This window comes from Crocodylus siamensis, chromosome 4 (genome assembly GCF_052110815.1).
Source record: "Crocodylus siamensis isolate JL-2025a chromosome 4, ASM5211081v1, whole genome shotgun sequence".
Taxonomy (NCBI): Eukaryota; Metazoa; Chordata; order Crocodylia; family Crocodylidae; genus Crocodylus; species Crocodylus siamensis.
This window is the reverse complement of record NC_143398.1, coordinates 110,089,325-110,110,406: the sequence shown is the minus strand read 5'-3', so window position 1 is coordinate 110,110,406 and position 21,082 is coordinate 110,089,325. Positions and strand designations below refer to the sequence as shown.

The window sequence follows — 21,082 nt, the reverse complement described above, 5'->3', positions numbered from 1 at the left end:
CCTAAAATAAAACAATTCCATGTGCTACATGTCTCGAAGTAGATTTTACATCTCCTGGAAAGGTTGTGGGAACTTCTTCAATCTCAAAACGCTCTTAAGTTGTGTATCTTTTGGGGTTGTCTCTCTTATTTCATTGCACCTCCCAGATAGTTTAGCTTAAAAATTCTAGATTTGTGTGTATTGTTGGCTTTGCTTTGTGTCTTTTTTCAGAGATCATGAAATGCTCTGTCATAAATCATTTGGGTTTTGTTTTATATACTCCACCATCAGTTAGTCAACCAAGGGACTTAATGGAGCACAGGTTAAAAAAACCCAAGGAGGCAGTAAAAGGATCTCCAAAGGATTTTGAAGGGAATAAGGAGAACTTGCTCCAGCTATGTGACAGCAAAGCAAGTAGGAACAAAGTTACTGAAGGACTTCAGTGCAGGGGTGTCAAAGATATGGCCTACATAGCCCCATCATTCAATCCCTGGTGTTGCCATTGGTCTCTAGTTGATCCATGTGCTGCATGTACTGCATGAGGCCTGAGACGAGATGCATGTGACACTCATCCTGGGACATGCGGCACCTGCTTTGGCTGGTCTGGGGCAGGAACTACATGCAGTGCAGGTCCCAGACCAGCCAGGTTGGGCACCATGTGTATGGTGCCACTTATTCAGCCCATGGCGACAAATGAGTTTGACACTTCTGCTTTAGTGCTTATTGGGCTTTCTAGGTTTGCCCATTTTGTTTGAAGCCTTTCATCCTTAGCCTGTTGCTTTGTTTTGGTTTTGGACTCTGAAAAGGTCCCACATTGGGGTAGGGCAGATAAATTCTAAATGCAGAGGTGTGTTTGTCTTTCTTTTTCCTTGTGTTGCTTTGGGTAAGGTCACGTGCAGAGAGCTGTTTTTATGTGTATATGGTGTAACAGTCAAACATTTTCAAAATGTTATAACCATAGATTGACTTGCTGTTGATTCCAAACTGTATTTTAGCAGCTGCCAGACAGAAGTGCAGGTGCAGGGAAATATGTGGAGGTTGGCAGGGGAAGCATATACATAGGAACATGAGATCATAAGGTACAGAGGACTGTGGGGCATAGTTTGTGCTACCTCCTTTTTGACTTGTTGGTATTCTGTGCGAGTGGAAAAAGTTGGCTGCAAGAGCAGAGGCAGACCAGGTTAGAAGATGGCAATGAAAAGGCACAGAGAACCTGAGCAGACAAGGGTGGAACTGAGGGTAGGACCATCTGTTACACTTACATGTACAATAATAAACTAGACGTTTTAAGATGGATAACTTTTTTTCCCCCTTCATCTAATTGTGGTAGGTTCCATTTTTAATATAGAGCTAAAGGCGATTCTTTTTTTCATCTCTTATTACTTTGCTGCAGTACTTCACTTGTTCTTGGTAAGAACACATAGATGTGTTGCCACAATCTATGTAGTAAGAATTGCTGTCCCTGACTTTGTTCGTTTTCTTTCTGTGTTTCAGATCTATACAGACTTTGAAGAAATCCGACAAGAAATTGAGAGTGAAACTGAGAGGATTTCAGGAAATAATAAGGTGGGTCCCAAGCAGGCTATTTTAACTTAAAGAATATACTGCTTGCTTAAATTTCTGAGGCAAAATCTGAAAGCTAAAAGCTGGAAAAGCACAATACAGCCCTACTGTATAGGAAGGAATGTAGTGGATCCACTTAGTACTCCCAGATGATGTTAGCATTGGTATGAAATGACTAATCGAAAAGAAGATTCAGGAAATTGATACTAGTCTGCTTTACCACACTGTAACACCCAGGAGAGTCTGCCACCCCAAGTTAAATTCTCCTCCATTGTGGTTCATGTAATTCTTTTTCACTGTAGTTTTTAAGAAACGTTTGGATGCTTATCTTGCTGGGATCCTTTGAACCTAGCTGACTTCCTGCCCCTGGGGCAGAGGGCTGGACTTGATCTTTCGAAGTCCCTTCAAGCCTTAATGCCTGTGAAATCTATGAAATATATACAGACCTTACAATAAGGTGGGGTGGGGCACGACGCAAGCATGGCTTGCTCCAGGCAATAGCTGGGCATAGCCTGCGCGAGTCTCAGCGCTGCTGCACCCGCATTAGCACTGAGAGCGGGGGCTGTGCCCTGCCGCTGCTTGCCAGCTGTTGAGGGGGGCACGGGATATGGGCACGGCAGCGCTGGGAGCGGGGGCTATGCCCTGCTGCCGCTTGCCCCCTTCTGCCTGGAGCAAGCTGCACCTGCACCCCGCCCCAGTTGGGCAAGCAGCAGCAGGGCAGAGCCCCCGCTCCCAGTGCTGCCGCGCTCGCATCCTGTGCCCCTCTTCCCAAGTAATGCGCCTCTCTGCCTCGACTGGGCAGGTTGTCCAAACCCTAACAGACTTACCAGCTGGAGGCAGCTGTCTCAGCTGCCTGTTTAGTCTATGGACAAATCTCCAAAGCACCCAAAGCTTTTCCGAATTTATTTGAATGCTTAAAATAGATTTGGAGCTTTTAATTGGTCTTCCGATTCGATTTGGATTTGAAGATTCAGTTCCCAGGCCAAATCTCCTCCAAATCAAATCGGCTACTGAAGCTTCGCACAGGCTTAGTGGACATGCTGCTGGGATAGATTGTGGGGGGAGGGGCAGGGGTCAAGCCACACTGCCTGCCTCCCCACTCCACTAACCCTCAATGACTTGCCCCCTTGCCGTTGCTTTCCATGCTTTAGCAGTGTGGAGAGACAACTGTAAGATGACCCTCTGATAATGAGGTTTGGTACATGTATAATTTTGTTATAATTTTCCATTTTGCCATATATGGAATCTAATGGGAGAGTCATCTTAAATTCGGGGTTGTCTTGGTTACAGGTAAATATGGTATGTATCATCTAAGGGAAAGCAGAACTCCAGAGACAGACCAAGACCTTGGTTCATAAATTTGAATGGCTTTAGTTTTGGACAGACTTATTTTTGGGTTGTGTCAAAGGTGTTTAGTTACTTGAATATACTCCCCAAAAAGCCAGTATTTTGACTAATTCTTGGTCACATCTTTGTTATTTCTAGGGGATCAGCCCTGAACCTATTCACCTTAAGATTTTTTCACCTAATGTTGTCAACTTGACTCTTGTGGATTTGCCAGGAATGACAAAGGTAAGAGTTTGAATATGATTTTTTGGTTTGTTGCAAGGTTGAGTGTTTGAGCAAAGAAAAACACCTGCTGTTTGGCACAAGTTCTCACTGTTGCATAAACTATCTAGATTTCTGTTTAGAAACAGAAAATGTTTTCTTCAAGTTGACCAGTAGTTCTTGCATAGTCTTGAAGCATCCCCACCTTGTAGTTAACATTTGCATATATGATGATTCTCTTCTGTTTTCCCTCCCTTACTGAGCAAGAAGGGGATGAGGAAGTGTTATGGAGCATTGGAAGGTGAATACATTTTATGAGGGAGGTAGAACTTCAGAGGTCAGCAGCCATTGATTAAGGCTGCTTACAGATGTGGAAAAAAATGTTTTAATTTAAGCTCAGAACGCCCCTGCACCAAACGCAGTGAATGCCCAGAAGAGGCAGCTTGTTAGTTGGACCCGGTTCACACAACATATGTATATAACTGGCACTTCAGTGGGGGGTTTTGGTGCTTTTATGTAATAGCTGATTGAATTAGCTATTAGATAAAAGCACCAAAAAGTCCTGTTGAAGTGCCCAGTCTATACAGATGCTGCAGAGCTGGGTTGAACTAACGCACTGCCTCTCCCAGTAAAACACTGTTCTGTCTTATTTTTTTCATGTCTGTCAGCACCCTAAATGATTAAATCAACTTTTTCTCCAGAGTTTCTCTGATAGAAGTTGCAACACAGCTTCATTGTACCACGAATAGTGGAAAATGGGATAATGACGGAAACGCTTTGAGCAGAGGAGTTTTTTTGGATCTTGTGATGGTTTAACTGAATTCTCTGTGCTAAGGGGCTGCTTTTTCCCTGTGAAGACACAGACAACAAATAGGTGCCCAAATCCCTCTGATTTGTAATTCAAGCCAAACACAATATTTCTCTGTCATGATACACTCAGGTAGTTAGTTTAGTACCCCATTTTCCATCCCATTCTCAGGTTTTTTTATTTTTGTGATTTTCAAATTTGATTTATGGGACAGAGAAATCATAGTATTACATAATGTTGTAGGGGATAGACCTTTACAACATCTTCTGTTAGATGGTGGATTTAGTTTTGCATTTGCATGATTTCCCTCTCGGTTCTCTATTCTGTTTCCTTTAGGTACCGGTTGGTGATCAACCTAAGGACATTGAACTTCAAATCAGAGAGCTAATTCTTCGATTCATTAGTAACCCAAATTCAATTATTCTGGCAGTCACAGCTGCTAACACAGACATGGCCACATCAGAGGCACTTAAAATTGCACGGGAGGTAGATCCAGATGGTAAGCAGCAAGCCAATCGAGGGTCTGTGATTTCTTTTCTTTCTGAGTGAATCAATTGTATCCATCTCAAATGGGTGAGATGGAAGCTGTTTGGGGGAAATGGTAGTTGTTCCTCATACTCCTGTGTTTTGTTGGAAAATGCAATAGCTGCACTTTTCCAGTTGCATTTTGTACCATTTTGAAACTATTAGCAATGCGAAGATGAATCAGTATCCAATAAGGGCCTGCTGACTCGTAAGCAAGGGCAATCCTGATCTTTTTATTATTCCAGTACAATCATATGATCTATTGCTATTTTCAAAGCAGCAAAATGGTACTGAAGGATGCTGCTTTCCTTGATGTTTTATTTAATATGACTCTCTTATGATTGCTTAATTTTTCAAAAAGTATTCCTTTTTGTTGAAGAAAAATGCATATTCTTGAAGGTGCTAATTGACTGTCATACATGGTTCTGTGTTAATTGCCAGAGGAGCAAATGAGCCTTTGGAAAGATCTAGCGTTCAGTTGCATCCCATTGTCCACTGTATTAATCTGGCAAGTGTATGTTGATTTAATTTCCTGTGGCCAGATGGCATATGGTGAATTTCATCCAAAAGAATCCTAAAGCACTCTGCAAACTTATAGACTGGATACAAGAAGCCCTTTCATATCTATTGGAGTCTGTTGTTCAAATAAATGCTAACTATTGGTGCTTTAAAGTTAGATTAAGAGACTGGAGCTAATACGCTTTTGGACAATTCTTTGTTGTAGTACCTCTCCTGCATGGCCCCTGTAAATCTCCAACATATTATTGAAGTTCAAGGCGAAGTTATGTCTACCTTCTTTTTCAGGTTCTGGAGTTCTCATTTATTAAACATATTTATTACTTGCCTTTTTGGTGAGGAAATTCAAGGTCTTTCTCCCTGCAGTGCATGGGTTTTTTTTCTTTTCAAGTGGCATTGTGCACTGGATTTTTTTTTCTTCATGGGCCTCTACAAATTAAGCTCTTCATAGGCTCCACTTGCTGGTGACCCTTTCAATCCTCATAGAAAACATCCTCTGTGTCTTTGCTCAGTTCGATCAACCTGGCTCACAGCAACAGACCTTGCTTTTTATTTACTTTCTTGTACCCATGATTGATCTTGACTGTAGGATTACTTCCCAGAATTCCCAGCCTTAAACTCTGAGGCTTAGTGACCAGGTTGCTGGTCTACACCTGTGAAAATGTAGGCCCTGTCCTTTTCAGACACCATTATTTGCGCAAAAAACTGCAGAAAGTCCTTCCTGTTTGTGGTTAGGATTCTGATCTGTGGTCGTATGTAAAAGGTGCTTTGCTTTCAGGAGCCCTGTCTCAGTTATCTTTGCTCTAAGATTCCAGTTTATTATAGTCCTGTAGAAAGTGAATGAATGCATCTTGACATGACATAACCTGGATTGTCTCTACTAGCCTTTCATTTAAGTACCTAGCCACTGAAATCCTTCCTAGTTTATTGGTCACTGTTATAGCCCCAGAATAGTCTTGGATTTCAAAAATATTCTTTGAAATTTACATATCTGAGATTATGGGGTATACTTCTTTCCAGATTTGGGTCTAGATGCTGTCCTCTTCAGTGCTTAAGTATAAAGTTCCTGTTTTCCTTGGGGGGAGGTGGGAAACATATGATGATGTTCTTCAGGAACTGATTGAGCCTATGTTAGTAGTACTGTTCCTCAGGAGAAAATCAGTATTTGCTGATTCTAACTGAACTGAATAGACTGACAAACTTATAGTAAATGATGGCTTTCCTGTTGTTTGGATAGGTCGAAGAACCCTTGCTGTTATCACAAAACTCGATCTTATGGATGCTGGCACTGATGCCATGGATGTACTTATGGGACGCGTGATTCCAGTTAAACTTGGTATAATTGGGGTGGTAAACAGGTACGTATAATTGGGAATTGGCACGTCTAAATGTTCTTTTAAAAAACTCAAGGAATTCATTGGTTTTTTCATGCATATATATGTCGGTTTTAGATTAAAACATTTGCAGATTTTAGAGTCAAATTTGCATTTAGTTAAAGAAATGCATACAAAAGCTGACCCAGTTATAAACTGTCGACTGCTATGAAGGAGCCTGGTTTCAGAAGCTTGTTACCCTTCTCCCTCATCCTTTCAGTTATCAATGTCAAAAGTGATGTAGAAGCTGCTTGCTTAGTGTACTGTATGGCTGCTTCCCATACTATATTGCTGTCAAGTGAGTAAGTCAGTCTGTGGAGCAACCTTCGTAGCATCTTTAAATACAGTGTCATCTGTTTGCCCTCAACATGTTACAACCACTTTCATAGCCATAAAAAATGTTTTCCATATCTTGTTATATGCTGTTATAGAAGAGGAATTCTGGGATAGTGGGCTAATTTTGATGTAGATGTTTGTTGTCTTATTAATGTAGATTTTTGTTGATGTAGATGTTTGTTGTCCTATCAAGAAAAATAGAAGCAAACATTAATTTAATTTTATACTTATTGATTAGCTAATAATTTTATCCAACTCTAGGAGCCAATTAGATATCAACAATAAGAAAAGTGTAGGTGATTCTATCCGGGATGAATATGGTTTTCTTCAAAAGAAGTATCCGTCTCTAGCCAACCGAAATGGAACAAAATATCTTGCTAGAACATTGAACAGGTATCTCAGATAATTACTTGTTATGCAAAATGTGTAAAACAGTGATTTTTTTTTTAAATGTAAGGCAGTGTTAGTAGCATATATAATATTTTATACATGGTAGTAACATATACAATTTTGTGTTAAAATGAATGTGTATGTTAATATACTTTCCTTGCTGCTGTTGTATAATTAAACAGGGAGGCCTCCTTTTTTTGCTTCAGTATTTCAGTTTCTCATGTTACTGTGGTCTTTCTGAGTGAATGGCTTCCTTTCATTGTACAAGGTTTTTTTTGCTTGTTCCTGCTTGTTTCTTCTATAAATTATGGTGGAGATAACATAAAAATGATCTCTTCTTCCTCCTTCTGACAGGAATTTATCCTCTCCATGTTTTTAGGTTACTAATGCATCATATCAGGGATTGCTTGCCAGAACTGAAAACTAGGATAAATGTTTTAGCTGCTCAGTACCAGTCTCTGCTGAATAGCTATGGAGAACCTGTGGAGGACAAGAGTGCCACTTTATTACAGCTTATTACCAAATTTGCCACTGAATATTGCAACACTATTGAAGGAACAGCAAAATACATAGAAACTTCTGAGCTGTAAGTATGAAATGGTTCCCTAGAATTCTGATTTGGATAGTTGACCCGGATCACATTGCATTAAAACTTCAGTAGGAGAAAAGCAGAGCACAGTGCTTTTAAAACCTTTATGGTATTGTAAAATATTCTTAAGAACAGAAAAACAGCAGTTTACTACTTCCTATTTAATTTCCATCTTGATTTCTTTTTTCACTTTTCAGGTGTGGTGGAGCTAGAATCTGCTATATTTTTCATGAGACCTTTGGGCGAACATTAGAATCTGTTGACCCTTTAGGTGGCCTTAATACTATTGATATTCTGACTGCAATTAGAAATGCTACAGTAAGTAGTAGTATCCTGGCTTTCTTAATGTTTACTACCCTCTCTGGATTTGAACTGTGGTTAAAAACCAGTTGTTTCGGTTTTTGTCTGTGTTATGCGAATAGTGGTTTTAATGGAAGAATTTAGATTTAAACTAGGGATTCAGCTTCTGTGGTTTTCATACAGAATATTGTATCCTCTCCAATTTTTAGTCCTTACCAAGTGTGAATTGAATTTTCTAAGAGTGTACCTCTTAATCTCTCAAGTTTAAAAAAAATTAAAATTGGATCCTTCAAGACATGTAAAAGCATCAGTCTTTTGGTTTATCTGACCTTAAGAATGGAGTAACTCGCATTTAAGAGTCCATCCATCTGTTTTAAATCAAAATATTTAGCATAGACTATAAGGTGAAGAGAATCGTATTGAAATTAATGCAATTCATAATCATAAAAATTTAACAGGTAGATGCAAGTATGTAGGCCAGGGGTGCTCAAACTCCAACCCACGGGCCAGATGCAACCTGCAGAGCCTTGGCATCAGCCCCTGGAACTCCCCATGTGTCAGGAAGTTTGGTGGTGGGGCAGCAGTGGCAGCATATACTGCCATCCTTCCCCACTGCTAAACTCCCAAGTCCTATTCAGTGGATTGCAGTAGGGCCATGACTCTCCTCTGGCGTGGCCAGAGTGGGACTTGCCATGCCCTATTCCCTCTGCATAGCTCAGAATCAGCCTATTCTTCCCCCCCGGGTCTGGACCATGTGCCCTCTTCCCTCCACCCAGCTAAGTTGTGGCTGGGCTAAACCCCCTTCTCTCCTACGTGACTGGTCCATGCCTGCCTTCCTTTTACCCAGCCAGATTGAAGTCGGGCTATACCCCCTCCCACCTTGGGGCTGGGTCATTCCCCACCCCCACCCCCACCCTCCCAGCCTCTGTTGGGGCTTGGCTATACTCCCTTCCCCTGCCTTGCTGGCTTGGGGCTGGGGTACTCCCCCCACCCCCTTCACACAGCTGGATGGGGGCCCACTGCACCTGTCCTGGATGTTGGATTGCATCCACAAGCCAGATTCAGTCCATGGAGGGGACAGGTACTGCCCATCTGGCCTGCTGGACAGAAAGTTTGAGCACCAATTATATGGGCTATAGACTGACTAATTTGACTTTTAAGAGAGGTATTTGAGAGTGGGAGATAACTCATTATTATCCTTCCTCTGCAGTACATTTGCATGAAACACTGCTGTTGGTTATAATAATTTAGCATGAAGGGAGCAGATATGTTAAAGAGTGTTCATTTGTAGATTATTGACAAAATTGTTGCTGCCCTTCTAAAGGTTCAGTGATCACATGGTAGATTGGGCATTTAAGTAGTTGAAATTTTCCCAGGGCATGACTGATCTAGGACTTTGTGGGGAGCCCTTTATAGCAGTGAGTGGAATTGGATTCTTACTTGCTCCTGTTTATATCATTTTAGTTTGGCCAATGTAGCCCTTTAAAGCAGTGAATCAGCTGCTTGCTAATGGGCCATAATCACCCCTGGCTGCTGTGTGCCACTCTAATGCATGAATCGGTTCTTGCAAATTAAATTACCAGAAGGATTATTTAAAGCTCATACTTCTTTATATTCGTTCAGTAAAAGCATTGCATGGTAGGGGGTATGTGTTCAGTGTTTATGTATTAAAACAGTAAAGCCAGAAACTTTTCCATTCAAAAAGTGTCAGGAAGGAATTAGTTGAATGCATATATCAGTAACTGAATGGGAAGCGTGTTGTAGTTTCTTCCAGGCGTTACAGGCCTAGTGAAATGTTTACAGTTGGTAAGGTGCATTAATGTGCATTACTTACTGAACATGCTTTGGTTTTCTTTTAAATATAAACTTAATGTTTATCTCTCCTGGATTTGTAATGTTTTGGATAACATTCTTCTAATAGGTTTTTCCGTTATTCCATATAACTATAAATATATTTCACACAACATGGAAAAAGAGGTTGAGAGTAAGATGTGATTTGCTTAAGAAATGTCCCTTTCTGGTCTGTATAGCCCTTAGCACATTTTGTGTGCTACTAAAGTATACAGTGTAACTACACTTTGTTTTCCTTCTTGATAGGGCCCCCGCCCTGCCTTGTTTGTGCCTGAAGTTTCATTTGAACTGTTGGTGAAGAGGCAAATAAAACGTTTAGAGGAGCCTAGCTTGCGCTGTGTGGAGCTGGTTCATGAGGAAATGCAGAGGATTATCCAGCATTGTAGCAATTACAGTACGCAGGTAAACCCAGGGGTTGATGATTAGTTAATTTGTTTATTTTCAACACAAGATGGGAAAAGTTGCAAGTTTTCTTTTAAAAAGTCCTCGGCTTATAAAAGCTGGTTCCAGTGCTTTATGACAAATATGAAAATGATGAGTAGCCTTACTTCAAGTAAAAATTAATTGTCTTGTTTACTTGCTGTAAAAAAGTTAGGTGTAAAAGAGTAGGCACAGAGTAAAGCTTTTTAAAATTGTCACCTATAAAAATAGCATGTAACAATTTGTAGTCATCTCTCCAGAGGTAAGTTCCATTGGAAATATGCAAAAGATCTTATTCACAAAAGCTAGGAATAGATGTTGCATTTTTATTCCTGGACAAATTGTACCTATGCTTTGTCCCAAAGCAGAAATGTGTGTATATTTAGTGAACAGCCTAATGCGCTTCTGCTTTTCTGTCATTGATTCAGTAATACAATCTCAGGATAACCGTTCAGGCGTACATTGCAATTCCCGAGACGGTGGACACAGACATTCAAGCTTTGTCCTGGGATAAATTGGTTTATCCTGCGATAAAAGCAAATGTCTGTTTGTATCCAAAGCCTTTTAACGTATGAGTCCACTAAGTGCTGGGGCTTAGTCATAAAAATGTTGATGCTCAACATTAGAGGAATGCAGTTTCATTACTGTTGTTGAATACCAAAATTAATAAAAAGGTTGATTTTATAGGTGGAAAATTTTAGGCTAAATCTGAAAATTCAAGACAGTCATAATATTTGAGGTAAATCTATATTCTTGGTGCCAAGCAAAAACCTACCATATTTACTTGATACCAAGACGAGTTTTTTCCCTTTTATCATGATCGTGAGGAGAAGCCTCTTGTCTTGGAATTGAGTATGGGGTTAGGGAGGAGGCAGTTTCTGTGGCTCTAGCCCTAACCCCAACCCTAACCCCAGGTCAGGGCTGGAGCTGCAGCTGCTGCCTGCCCCATGTCACCTCTGCACTCCCTGCCACTCCTTTTGGGCCCTTGCTGCCCCCAATCTCCTTTCCATGCTGCTCTGCACCACCACTACAGAGTGGGGTTGGGGCCATGCCCCAGGTTACAGCAGGGTGGAGCCCGCCTGGTGCTGGAGTAAAGGTTATATGATAAGGTGTGGGGGATAGAGACTTTGGGAGTGGATGACAATGTAGAAAGTGGGGTGGTGACCTGAGGATGTGGTGGGGTGGGGGAGCAAAAGTGGCGCAGGGCAGGTGGAGAAGGCAAGGTTGTCTTGGATTTGGGTAAATGCAGTATTTAAAAAAATTATAGTCTACGTGAAAATTCATTTTTTTTCCTTGGTATGTTAAGAGAATCAGTGCTTTTTAATGATATCTGTTATTGGACCAACTGTATAGTTAGAGCTGTTAGATAAACTTTCAGGCATCAAGTGTCCTTTCTTAGGTACCATCAAGGGCAATGCTTCAGCCTTGGTATGTTAACTCACAGCAAGGTGTAAATTTTAGGAATATGCTGAATAAACTTTGTTTGGAAAAACTTTACATACTTGCTTTCCAAAGCACTTATTTCTATAGGGAACTTTTTTTTGTTTGTTCAGAATGAATAAAAAAGTTATGTAAGAACTTTTTAAAATTAATGGATAGTCATACATAAAAGTAATGGAAGCCAGTTTACTGTTATGTCTTCTTTCAAAATTCTTGTATTTCTACTTTTTTTTAAAGTTGGAGATTTAAGCACATTATTAGAAATTCATGCTACATTCTGGCCTCTGAAGTCTCTTCCTTACTTAACCATCTGACTTTGTGTTAGATTTTTGGTTTGAAATTTCTCATGTTCTGAGTTAAGATGGGATGGGGGGGAAATAAAATTTGGTTTATGGTAGAGAGCACAGGAAAATTTCTGTTTTGGTGGTAGGAAAGAAATTTGACATGAAGGCAGTTCAATAATAGGAATTGGGGGACAACTCTTGAAATGAGACATGAACAAGGTTGTAACTACTGTAGCTATAGTTACAGATTTCATAGAGCTTCCTGAGGCCCAGTATTTTGCTCATATCCCATTTGGATATTCTGCACACACAAATCACTCTCAATTTGAACAGGATACTATAATCTCAAATTTCAGCATATCCAAATTGTGTTCATGTAACAAATCAGCCCTTAATGCATCTCTGTGGACAACAACTAACAATGCTAACTAACTATCAAATGGAACGTTCCTTGATATTACCTTTTGTTACACTGTTGATCCATATCTAGAAAAAGCCTAATTGTAACTCTACCATTAAGATCTATTGTTTGTTGCTAGTCTAATTTTATGGCTTTTAAGGCTTTGCTTTAATTTTTTTTTTCAAAACAATATAATGATGCTACCTAAAGGTCTACTGCCTTGTATTTCAGGAGTTACTGAGGTTTCCCAAACTGCATGATGCCATAGTAGAAGTAGTGACCTGTCTTCTGCGTAAAAGGCTACCTGTTACAAATGAAATGGTAACTTTTTTCAGTTTTATTTCTTGATCACCTGGTATTGTCTTCTGGCAAATTGTTGTTTCATAGTGGAAATTTCCTTTTCTTAATATTTTTATTTACAATATAATCTCCTCAAAATTTTAACAAATGTTGGGAAAAACTAATATCTTCAAGAGGAGGAGGAGCTAATGACTTTCTTAAATCCATATTTACGCTAAACTATTCAAAGAGAAGCCCAACATTTTTAATTTATGTTCCCTATCCTATTCATTGTCCTTTGCACTCCCCTTACAACTTCAGGTTTTACCAACGACTTTTCCTTCTGGTCTTGTGCCATTTGGGGTTTGCCTTTTCTTTTTACCACAGTAGCTCTTCTTTTCCAATCATGAATGTACTGCTGAAAATAGCTTACAAACCCTATTTGTTCTTCTAATGCTGCTTAATATATGCGGACACTGAAACTGGTGTTTTAGAGTACTGATCCAGCATATTGCACTATCCAGCTGGCAGAGAAATGAAAGTGTGTGCATGTGTTTAAACTGAGAACCAGTCAAAGCTTGAAGTGTCATCAACATGAAAGACTAGTGTAAGCTTCTTGGCTAGGAGCATTTGATAAACACACTGGATGATTATTTGAGTATTTCTTTAAATCTCCAGTTTCTGAACTTGTATTCTTTTAGTATCACTATGGTGATTTGCTTAATTTTTTTCACGTTGTCTGGAAGTGAAGAGAAATTTTATCTTTTCTAAACATGGCTGTTTTCCTTTAACTTAACTATGAAGTATGTATGCTGTAGCAAAATGTGGCATTGCATTTTTGCAAAACTTTCATCACTTGTACATAGGCAGGTGTCTTTCAGTTCCTGGAATACATTTAGATCTGATTACCTAAAGACATGCTCAAAAATATGATAGTTGTTGTGATTGTATCAAAGAATTGTGTTAACAGATATTAATATACAAAAACATTGTGCTGTTAAACAGAAGTAGATGTTTTCACTAACTTTTGAGACAGCTGTGTGGGTTACGGTTTCAAGTGCGATGCACAGGGCTTGTTACTAAAAGTTAGTTACCTTTTATGTCATGTGGTCAGCACAAAGTGAACTGGGACTAGATTCAATCTAGTGCAGGGGTGTTTAGAGTAACCTTGTGCCCCAGGTTGCATTTGGACTGTGAGTCTCCATGTGGGTTAGATCCAGGCAAGGACATGAGGAAGTGGCAACAGCGCTGCCAGCTCTGGTTCTGACCCGGAGCATGTAGCAGCAGCTCCAGCCCTTGCTGCATGTCCCATGCTGGAGCCAGAGGCATGCAGTGGGGGTTGGCGGCCAGGGTGGTAGGGTTGTGGCAGTGGTAACGGGCAAAGTGGCTAGATGGTGATTAGGGCTATGTCAGCCTTTGCCCACCTTCCTGCCACTGATTGCCATATCCACCAGGGACCTAGGGTTCTGGATTGTACTGCAGGCCATCACCCCAACTTCTCGTGGCTCAGTATACCAGATAGTGTCATTTGAGTGGGGGTGGTGGGTGGTTTTGAGATCACTGAAGAGTTGAATATGATGCATTGAATGAGATACCTATTTGCCAAGTTGTCCTTCTTCATCAAAAATCAAAGGCATTGTGGTTACACCTCATGCTATCTGTACTTATTCAGTGTCAGCTTCATCAGCCTTTCCTAGCACTAAACTTGCTAATAAAATCTAACTATGAATGATTTCTCCCCCAGGTTCATAATTTGGTGGCCATTGAGTTAGCTTATATCAACACTAAACATCCAGACTTTGCCGATGCCTGTGGGCTAATGAACAACAACATAGAGGTAAGAAACGCCCAGTCTTTTAATGTGGTGCTCTTCTTATTTAGGTGGAATCTTGAATAAACTTTCCACCTAATTAAAAAAAAAAAAAAAAAAAAAGGAACATAATTTTTTTTTTTCTTACAACTGATTTGTGCCTTTAGCTGCTTAATAATAATACAAAAAATCTTTAAAACCTTTGAATCATTTCTTGCTAAATTTTGTTGCTGGCCGACTTCCTCACTAAAACTTGATCTTTCCTTATTGCTCTGCTGGAGACTTTGCTACTGAATTGAATAATCACATTCTATTTTGAGTATTTTAAAGCTTTTAGTTATCTGATTTCCCTGCTTCTTATTTCCTCCAGCCTGTTCATATCTTGTCTACACACACCTCTTTTTAATTAGTATGCATTATACCTTGGTTAATTTATCACTCCAAGGGGACTGGTGATGATGAGAAACTAATGTTCAGTAGTTGGTCATTCTCAACATTTTGCATGACACATTAAGACACATGAACTATAATAATTTTTTATGTTTAGAAAGAATATGTTTAGAAGTTTGAATGAAAATGTATGCACTCTTGCCTTTTATAGAAGAATTGTATGATTTTTACAGATGCTTTAGTGGACTGGTTCTTATGAAAAAATATCAAGATATCCATTATGCAGCAATTACATTGTTATGATGGAATAAAATAATCAGTCAAGGAATTTTGCTTTTCACTCTTACATGAATTTATTACCAAAATAGAAGATAATATTGTAAAGTGGACCAGTTGACCATTTCTGTCTTTAAACCAAGAGAAGCTGAAGAGTATCTAGTTCTTTTGTGAGCATCATCTGGCTTGACATCTATTATGGAGGGCTTAGGCCAGCTACAAGTTTTTAATCCTAGTTATCAAGAATGAATTCTGTCATGGTTTAATATACACCCACATTGGAAATGGCTAATTACACTTCTAACAGATGGCAAATTAGTTAGTGTGTTTTGTGTACAAATCAATAGGATCATGAGAGGTTACAGACTATTAAGACCAAAGCAGTGAGTTTATTCCAGTAACTAATTATCCAGATATTGTCGTCCTATCTGCACTTACTGTTTCAGTTCTTTGTATTTTTTTTGTATAAAACTCTAAGCTCTGAGGAGTTATGGCCTCGATTCTGCAATTAAACTTATACGGGGTCTGTCCATATGGTGTAGAGTAGACAAAGTGCACCTCTGTTTGATCCCATTACAAGCATGAGGACAGGGTTGTAAAGTGTCTATAAACTTATGATACTCTTGCATGTTACTTAACAACATGTAATCCTGACACCCTTTTGAACAAGACTCTGTGTGTAAAATGTCTGAAGAAACAAAAGTTGTCATGTTTTATCCTTATTTAGTCAGGGATCAGGTTTAATTACCAGATCACTCCCATCTTTCCCTTTATGCACTCAGACTTGCTTTAGCTGCTGTTTTTTTTTTTTCCATAGCTAACACAAGCTGTTTTCTTATATCTTGCCTTTTGGGGCAATAATGATCAAAGTAGCTAAGCCACTGATAGAAGCTTGTCTCTATTGATTTATTTCAGAAATGCAGTTCTTTTAACGAGGACTGTGAGGATCTAACCTGACCCATGCTAAATAGGTGCCTCTAGCACAGAAGCTGAATTCTTGAGTGTAGTTGCCAAGAGCTCTGCTTTCAGTGTTCTGCACATCAAACAGTTATTCAGTGGAGGTTTAATATTGCCAATTACTTTTGAATACTTATGCCTTCAGACCTGTCTTCAGCTATCTGTGGTTTTGCTCTAGGGAAGTGGTGTTCAGCCTTTTGGACCTGCGGACCAGAAAGGCCGCATGGTGCTGGTCCACACCCTCCCTGCCCCCCCCGAATGTTGGGATTAGGTCCTGAGAGTCGAGCACCACTGCCTCCTGAGAGGTTTCGGTCCTAAGGGGGTGGGGGCAAACACCTCCCCCTGTCTGCTGGGATTGGGGCCCTGGGGCCCAGCGCCATTCTTTTTGCCCTGTGCACATCCAGGCCCCATCCAGAGCACAGGGCCATGAGGCCAGAAGTTTGGCAGCAAGGGAGTGGTGCCACGGTTTCCCAATTACTAAATTTCTGGACCCATGGGATGCTTGTGAGACAGATGACATGGGGCCATGAGCTGGATCTGGCCTACTCTTGAGCCTTGTAGTATAGAATATAAGCTACAGTAAATGCAGCACATAATGCTAGCATCATCCTCTCTGATTTAGGTCATTGTCCCTGAAGCAATAAAGCTTGAGTGCACTGTAACAAAGTGATATATAATCAGAATTTTTGCTGGCTTGTTTTTAAAGGAGCAAAGGCGTAACAGGTTAGCTCGGGAGTTACCTTCAACTGTGCCACGAGACAAGGTAAGTGAATATACATTTGTATTTATTTATTTAAATGTGTGCTTTTCATACTGATCCAACCATGACAATCCCTGGTCTGATGCCCTCATACTTAATTTTATTTCAGGGGATGAAGGAATAAATTGGAGTTGAACGTTTTCTCTTGGCTACAGCTTTGTGCAGACTTTTAAAACAGCCAAGAGCAAATGAACTATCTTACATGCATAGGGTGCATAAGCATCCTATTTACCTAGGTGAGGTTTAATGTGTTTGCAAGTGTGAAATGGAGTGGGTCATAACTTCTATACATAACCATGTGCTGAGAGAGACTCATATCAGATTGTTGAGGGAGAGGATTATAAAGTACAGTGTGCAAACAAGTCCCTTTAACGGCTTTAGTGGAGTGCAATATTGCTGTCTTGGGAAGAAAAAAATGAAGAAAAAATTTGAGTTTATCCTTATGCTTAGATAGGGATCCAGTGTAGTTACTGCTCCTTCAGTTGTATACAGTCAGTGGGCTTAATTTGCCAGGTTCTCAGGACAAGTTGGGTAATTAATTAATTCACATGAAACAGAACAAAGTGGCCTGAAAAAAATCCTGCTTAGTTGTGGAAAAGGTCATCTAACAATTTGTCATTATTTTAGCTTATTACAGGTTCTTACAAGTACTTGGTGGTCTGTAAAAGTAGAGCAAACCCAGATTGATGCAAAATGACTTGTTTATGTCTCCAAAACATTGGTTTAACTTTGTAGGAATTGTCACAATTTGTAATTTATATTCAGTGAAGTACCAAAATGTATCCAGCATAGGATCAGGGTGAAATGGGAACCCAATCAACATGAATGGGGAACCTTAAGCAGTATAGAGCTTGCATTCTGTGCTCTATAACCATGCATGTTACATTCTGCTTTTGATGGATTTCACTGGAAAGCATAGTTTTTAAATCTGCAGTATGGACACTGGGGACCAAGCAGAGTGCTTGGTTTGTTTGTTTTTTTTAGTGGCTCCTTTTCAAAGGTTGTTTATTTTTTTTTTTTCTGCTCATACTACCATGTTGCTTGCAAATCTCAAAGTTTCAGTGCTTTTCTGGGTGGTTAACAACACCGGTAGAAAACAATGCACAAATGTATTAGGCAGGCTTTGTCTTCATTTGATTTTCCACCCCCCCCTTGAATTTTTTACCTTCTAGTCTACTAAACCTCCAGGTGCATTAGCACCTGCCTCCCAGGAAACTGCTACTGCTGCTTCTGCTGAGGCTGATGGCAAGGTGTGTCCTGATTCTTTCTATAAGCATGGCATGCATGTTCTTGTGATGCACCTTGAACACAGTTGAAAGTAACTTAATATGCATGTGTGTCACTACTGGCTCAGCGTCTTTTGTCTGTTGGATCATGTGTCCTCTAGTGCTGAGACTGCCTATTACTACTCATAAAGCTGTAGAACAGTGGTTCTCCACCAGGATGCTGCTATACCCAGGGGTGTTGTGAGGAACCCTCCCTTCCTTCCCCAGGGGTGCCATGATGCAGGCATTGCTGCTGTGATGACAGTAGCCAGATAAAACTGCTGTGCTTGCAGGTGTGTAGCATTCACACATTCTAGTTACATTAGGGCTCTCTGATAACCCTAAAGCAGACATAGGTGATTTGGGCTGTAGCCCATCCAGCAACCTGCCCCTCCCCCTCCAAAATAAATAAATAAAAACTCCTCCTGGAAACAGAAGTTCAGGGGAAAATTCTACTTCTGTGCCTCTGTTTCCAGGAAAGGGAAGGGGAGTATAGTTTGCAAAGGGCTACAGTTCAAGCCAGCTGTCTGCTTTAGAGCAGTGGTTCTCAATTTTTTTTGTACCAGGGCCCATTTGTAAACATTGGCCAGCCTGCAAAGGAAAACCCACAGTTTCCCACATTTTTCTCCTTTAAAGGAGAATTCATTTTTAAAGTTTTGTTGATCCATTTATAAAGTTTGTTCGTGACCCTTCAATATAATTTTGCAACACAATTTTGGGTCACAACCAACAGGCTGAGAAATGCTGCTTTAGGGTTATCGGAGCTCTAATACAGGAGGATTGTGTGCATGTGTCACAAACCTTTCTAGGCTGGCTGTACAAGAGCAGGCACACAGGGCAGTTTTACCTGGAGATGGAAGCATGGAGGTAAGTTAAGGCAGCAGTAACAGTGGTTCTCAGATGGGGATGTTGCAAGCTTTTAAATGTGGTGGAGGGGTGCCCTGACTCCAAAAAAAGGTTGAGAACAACTGATTTACGATGTATAAAGACGGGAAATGGGCTGAGTATATTCAGGTAAAACGTTTGCTGTTTTTAGCTGGAGCATTTGTTTGCTGCATGTGATGGTGTAAGTGTGCAGAGCCATTATTTGCAGAAACTTCTTTCTCCAAAGTAGCCTACAGTACTTTAATCAAACATGTCAAGTATCGTTTTTAAACTGCATGTTTTAGTGTCTTAACAGTTAACAAAGGAGAGCAGGAGACAAACTTAAAATGCAAGTCTCCTGCTTCCTGCAGGGAATTTTGCGGGCTAATGAGCCTCCCTTTTGAAGTCCCTAATCCCTGCTCACTAATTGGTTCATACTTGTACAAGGCATCCTATAATGGCTTTTTTACACTTCCACACCAGTATCCTACCTGCTTTGTTACATTTGTGTTGCATCCATGCGCAACAATTGTTTGCTAATATATAGGGGTGCACCAATTTAGAGATTTGGGGGGCCAATACTGATAGCCAATATTTAAGGAGGCATATCGGCTGATACTGATCCAATTTCCAATACAGCTGCCAAGTCTGTTGTGGGGTGGGGCACATCAACACCCCCTGTGGTGAGGGATGGGGTGCAGGGGCAGGCACTGCCCAGGCGGGGTAGCGGTGTGGGGAGGGGCTGGAGAAGAGCAAGGAGTGCGCTGGGTGGCTGCTAGCAGCAGCACTGAGAGCAGAGCAGCAGCAAAATTTGGGATGGATGTAGCACCCTCCCAGTGCCACTGGCACCTGCTCCAAGCCCAGCCCCCACTGAGAAGAGTCCTGCCTCACCCCGCACAGATCCAGGGAAACATGCCGCCCCACCGTGCCCTGCTGGGGTGGAAGCTGCCTCCTCTGCCCCCTCCCCCTGCCCCACCTGGACAGTGCCTGCTCCCTCCCTCACTGCGGGGAGTGTTGATCTGCTCATCCCCCATGCTCCTTCCCTGCCCCCTCCCCTTCCACCACAGTGGACTTACCAGCTGCACGCAGCTCTCCACGCTGCCAGCTGTGGTCCTCGCTGCCTGAGTGCTGCACTGCGGCTGCACTCAGTATTGGCATTTATCAGCCAAATTATTGGCCCCATCGGGCCGATATCTGATACAGCAAATTTTCTTTATACTGGTACCAATCAGATATCGGACCAATGTATCAGTGCACCTCTACTAACATATTATGTCACAGGCAGAATCACTTGGCGCCTATTGTACTAGGTGCAACATGTACATAACCTTGCTTGCAATGAGCTAGAATTCTTTTTAGGTGCTAGCTATTTGATTACAGGAATTATAACTGGATGTTAGTAAGAATGAGCTAGGGGCAAGCACCTGAAAAAGCTGAAAACTACACTATTGACACTGAGTTTGGGGTGTTCCTTAGGGCACCAGGCAGGATGGTATCAATAGCTGCAGGGGAATTGCTGAATTCTGGTGCTTGTTCACTATACAAAACATGTACTTTTATGTGGCTGCATGTATCCAAATACTCTTATCTTAGATTCTGTTCATTTTTAAAAGAATGCAGTGACTGATTCTGAGAGGGGCCTTGCGAGCCTGTGGGGCCACTAATTTAGAGCTGTGTTTGGTAGCTTAATACCTAAACTGTGAAGTCATTAGGAGCAGAAGTCCTAACATCAGCTGAACACATCATAAGCTTCGTTTTAAACCCCTTGTCGTTTTTCTTAATGCCTCCTACTCTACTAATACTGTATTTACTCGAATAAAAGATGACCCTGAATATAAGATAATTTCCCAATAATTAGATTCTCTATCTAGCCAAATTTATAAGAAATAAATCATTTTAATGATTTATTTCTTACAATTTTCCAGACATGGAATCTAAGCACAGTAAAATCTCTGTTTTTCTGGCATTTTGCTAGCCAACATCCTCTGTTAACCAGCACTACACCACTGCCGTGTGCAACCACCCTGAGCTGCCACCACATGCAAGCCACGTACAATCCCCCCGTGCCGCTGCTGTCCACCACCACCACCACTGCATGCGAGCGCCTCCCACCCTGGGCTTGGGTATTTGTAGAAAACCGGCATTTTTATATTACTGAC

The 21,082-nt window shown here is 40.9% G+C and overlaps 1 protein-coding gene across 4 annotated transcripts in view; it reads left to right on the top strand.

Annotated features, from left to right (window-relative positions):
* Nucleotides 1-21,082, top strand: part of DNM1L (dynamin 1L) — a 61,516-nt gene that overhangs the window by 25,793 nt on the left and 14,641 nt on the right. For 2 of the 4 annotated variants that reach the window (XM_090043327.1, XM_090043326.1), the window contains 12 exons: nucleotides 1,474-1,545; nucleotides 3,028-3,114; nucleotides 4,235-4,397; nucleotides 6,177-6,297; nucleotides 6,910-7,041; nucleotides 7,418-7,624; nucleotides 7,825-7,945; nucleotides 10,025-10,180; nucleotides 12,554-12,643; nucleotides 14,346-14,438; nucleotides 16,741-16,797; nucleotides 17,967-18,044. In XM_090043327.1, the coding sequence (XP_089899453.1) occupies nucleotides 1,474-1,545; nucleotides 3,028-3,114; nucleotides 4,235-4,397; nucleotides 6,177-6,297; nucleotides 6,910-7,041; nucleotides 7,418-7,624; nucleotides 7,825-7,945; nucleotides 10,025-10,180; nucleotides 12,554-12,643; nucleotides 14,346-14,438; nucleotides 16,741-16,797; nucleotides 17,967-18,044 (1,377 nt within the window). The remainder of the gene's footprint in view (nucleotides 1-1,473; nucleotides 1,546-3,027; nucleotides 3,115-4,234; nucleotides 4,398-6,176; nucleotides 6,298-6,909; nucleotides 7,042-7,417; nucleotides 7,625-7,824; nucleotides 7,946-10,024; nucleotides 10,181-12,553; nucleotides 12,644-14,345; nucleotides 14,439-16,740; nucleotides 16,798-17,966; nucleotides 18,045-21,082) is intronic. The other 2 variants (XM_090043330.1, XM_090043329.1) reach the window with 1 other exon arrangement.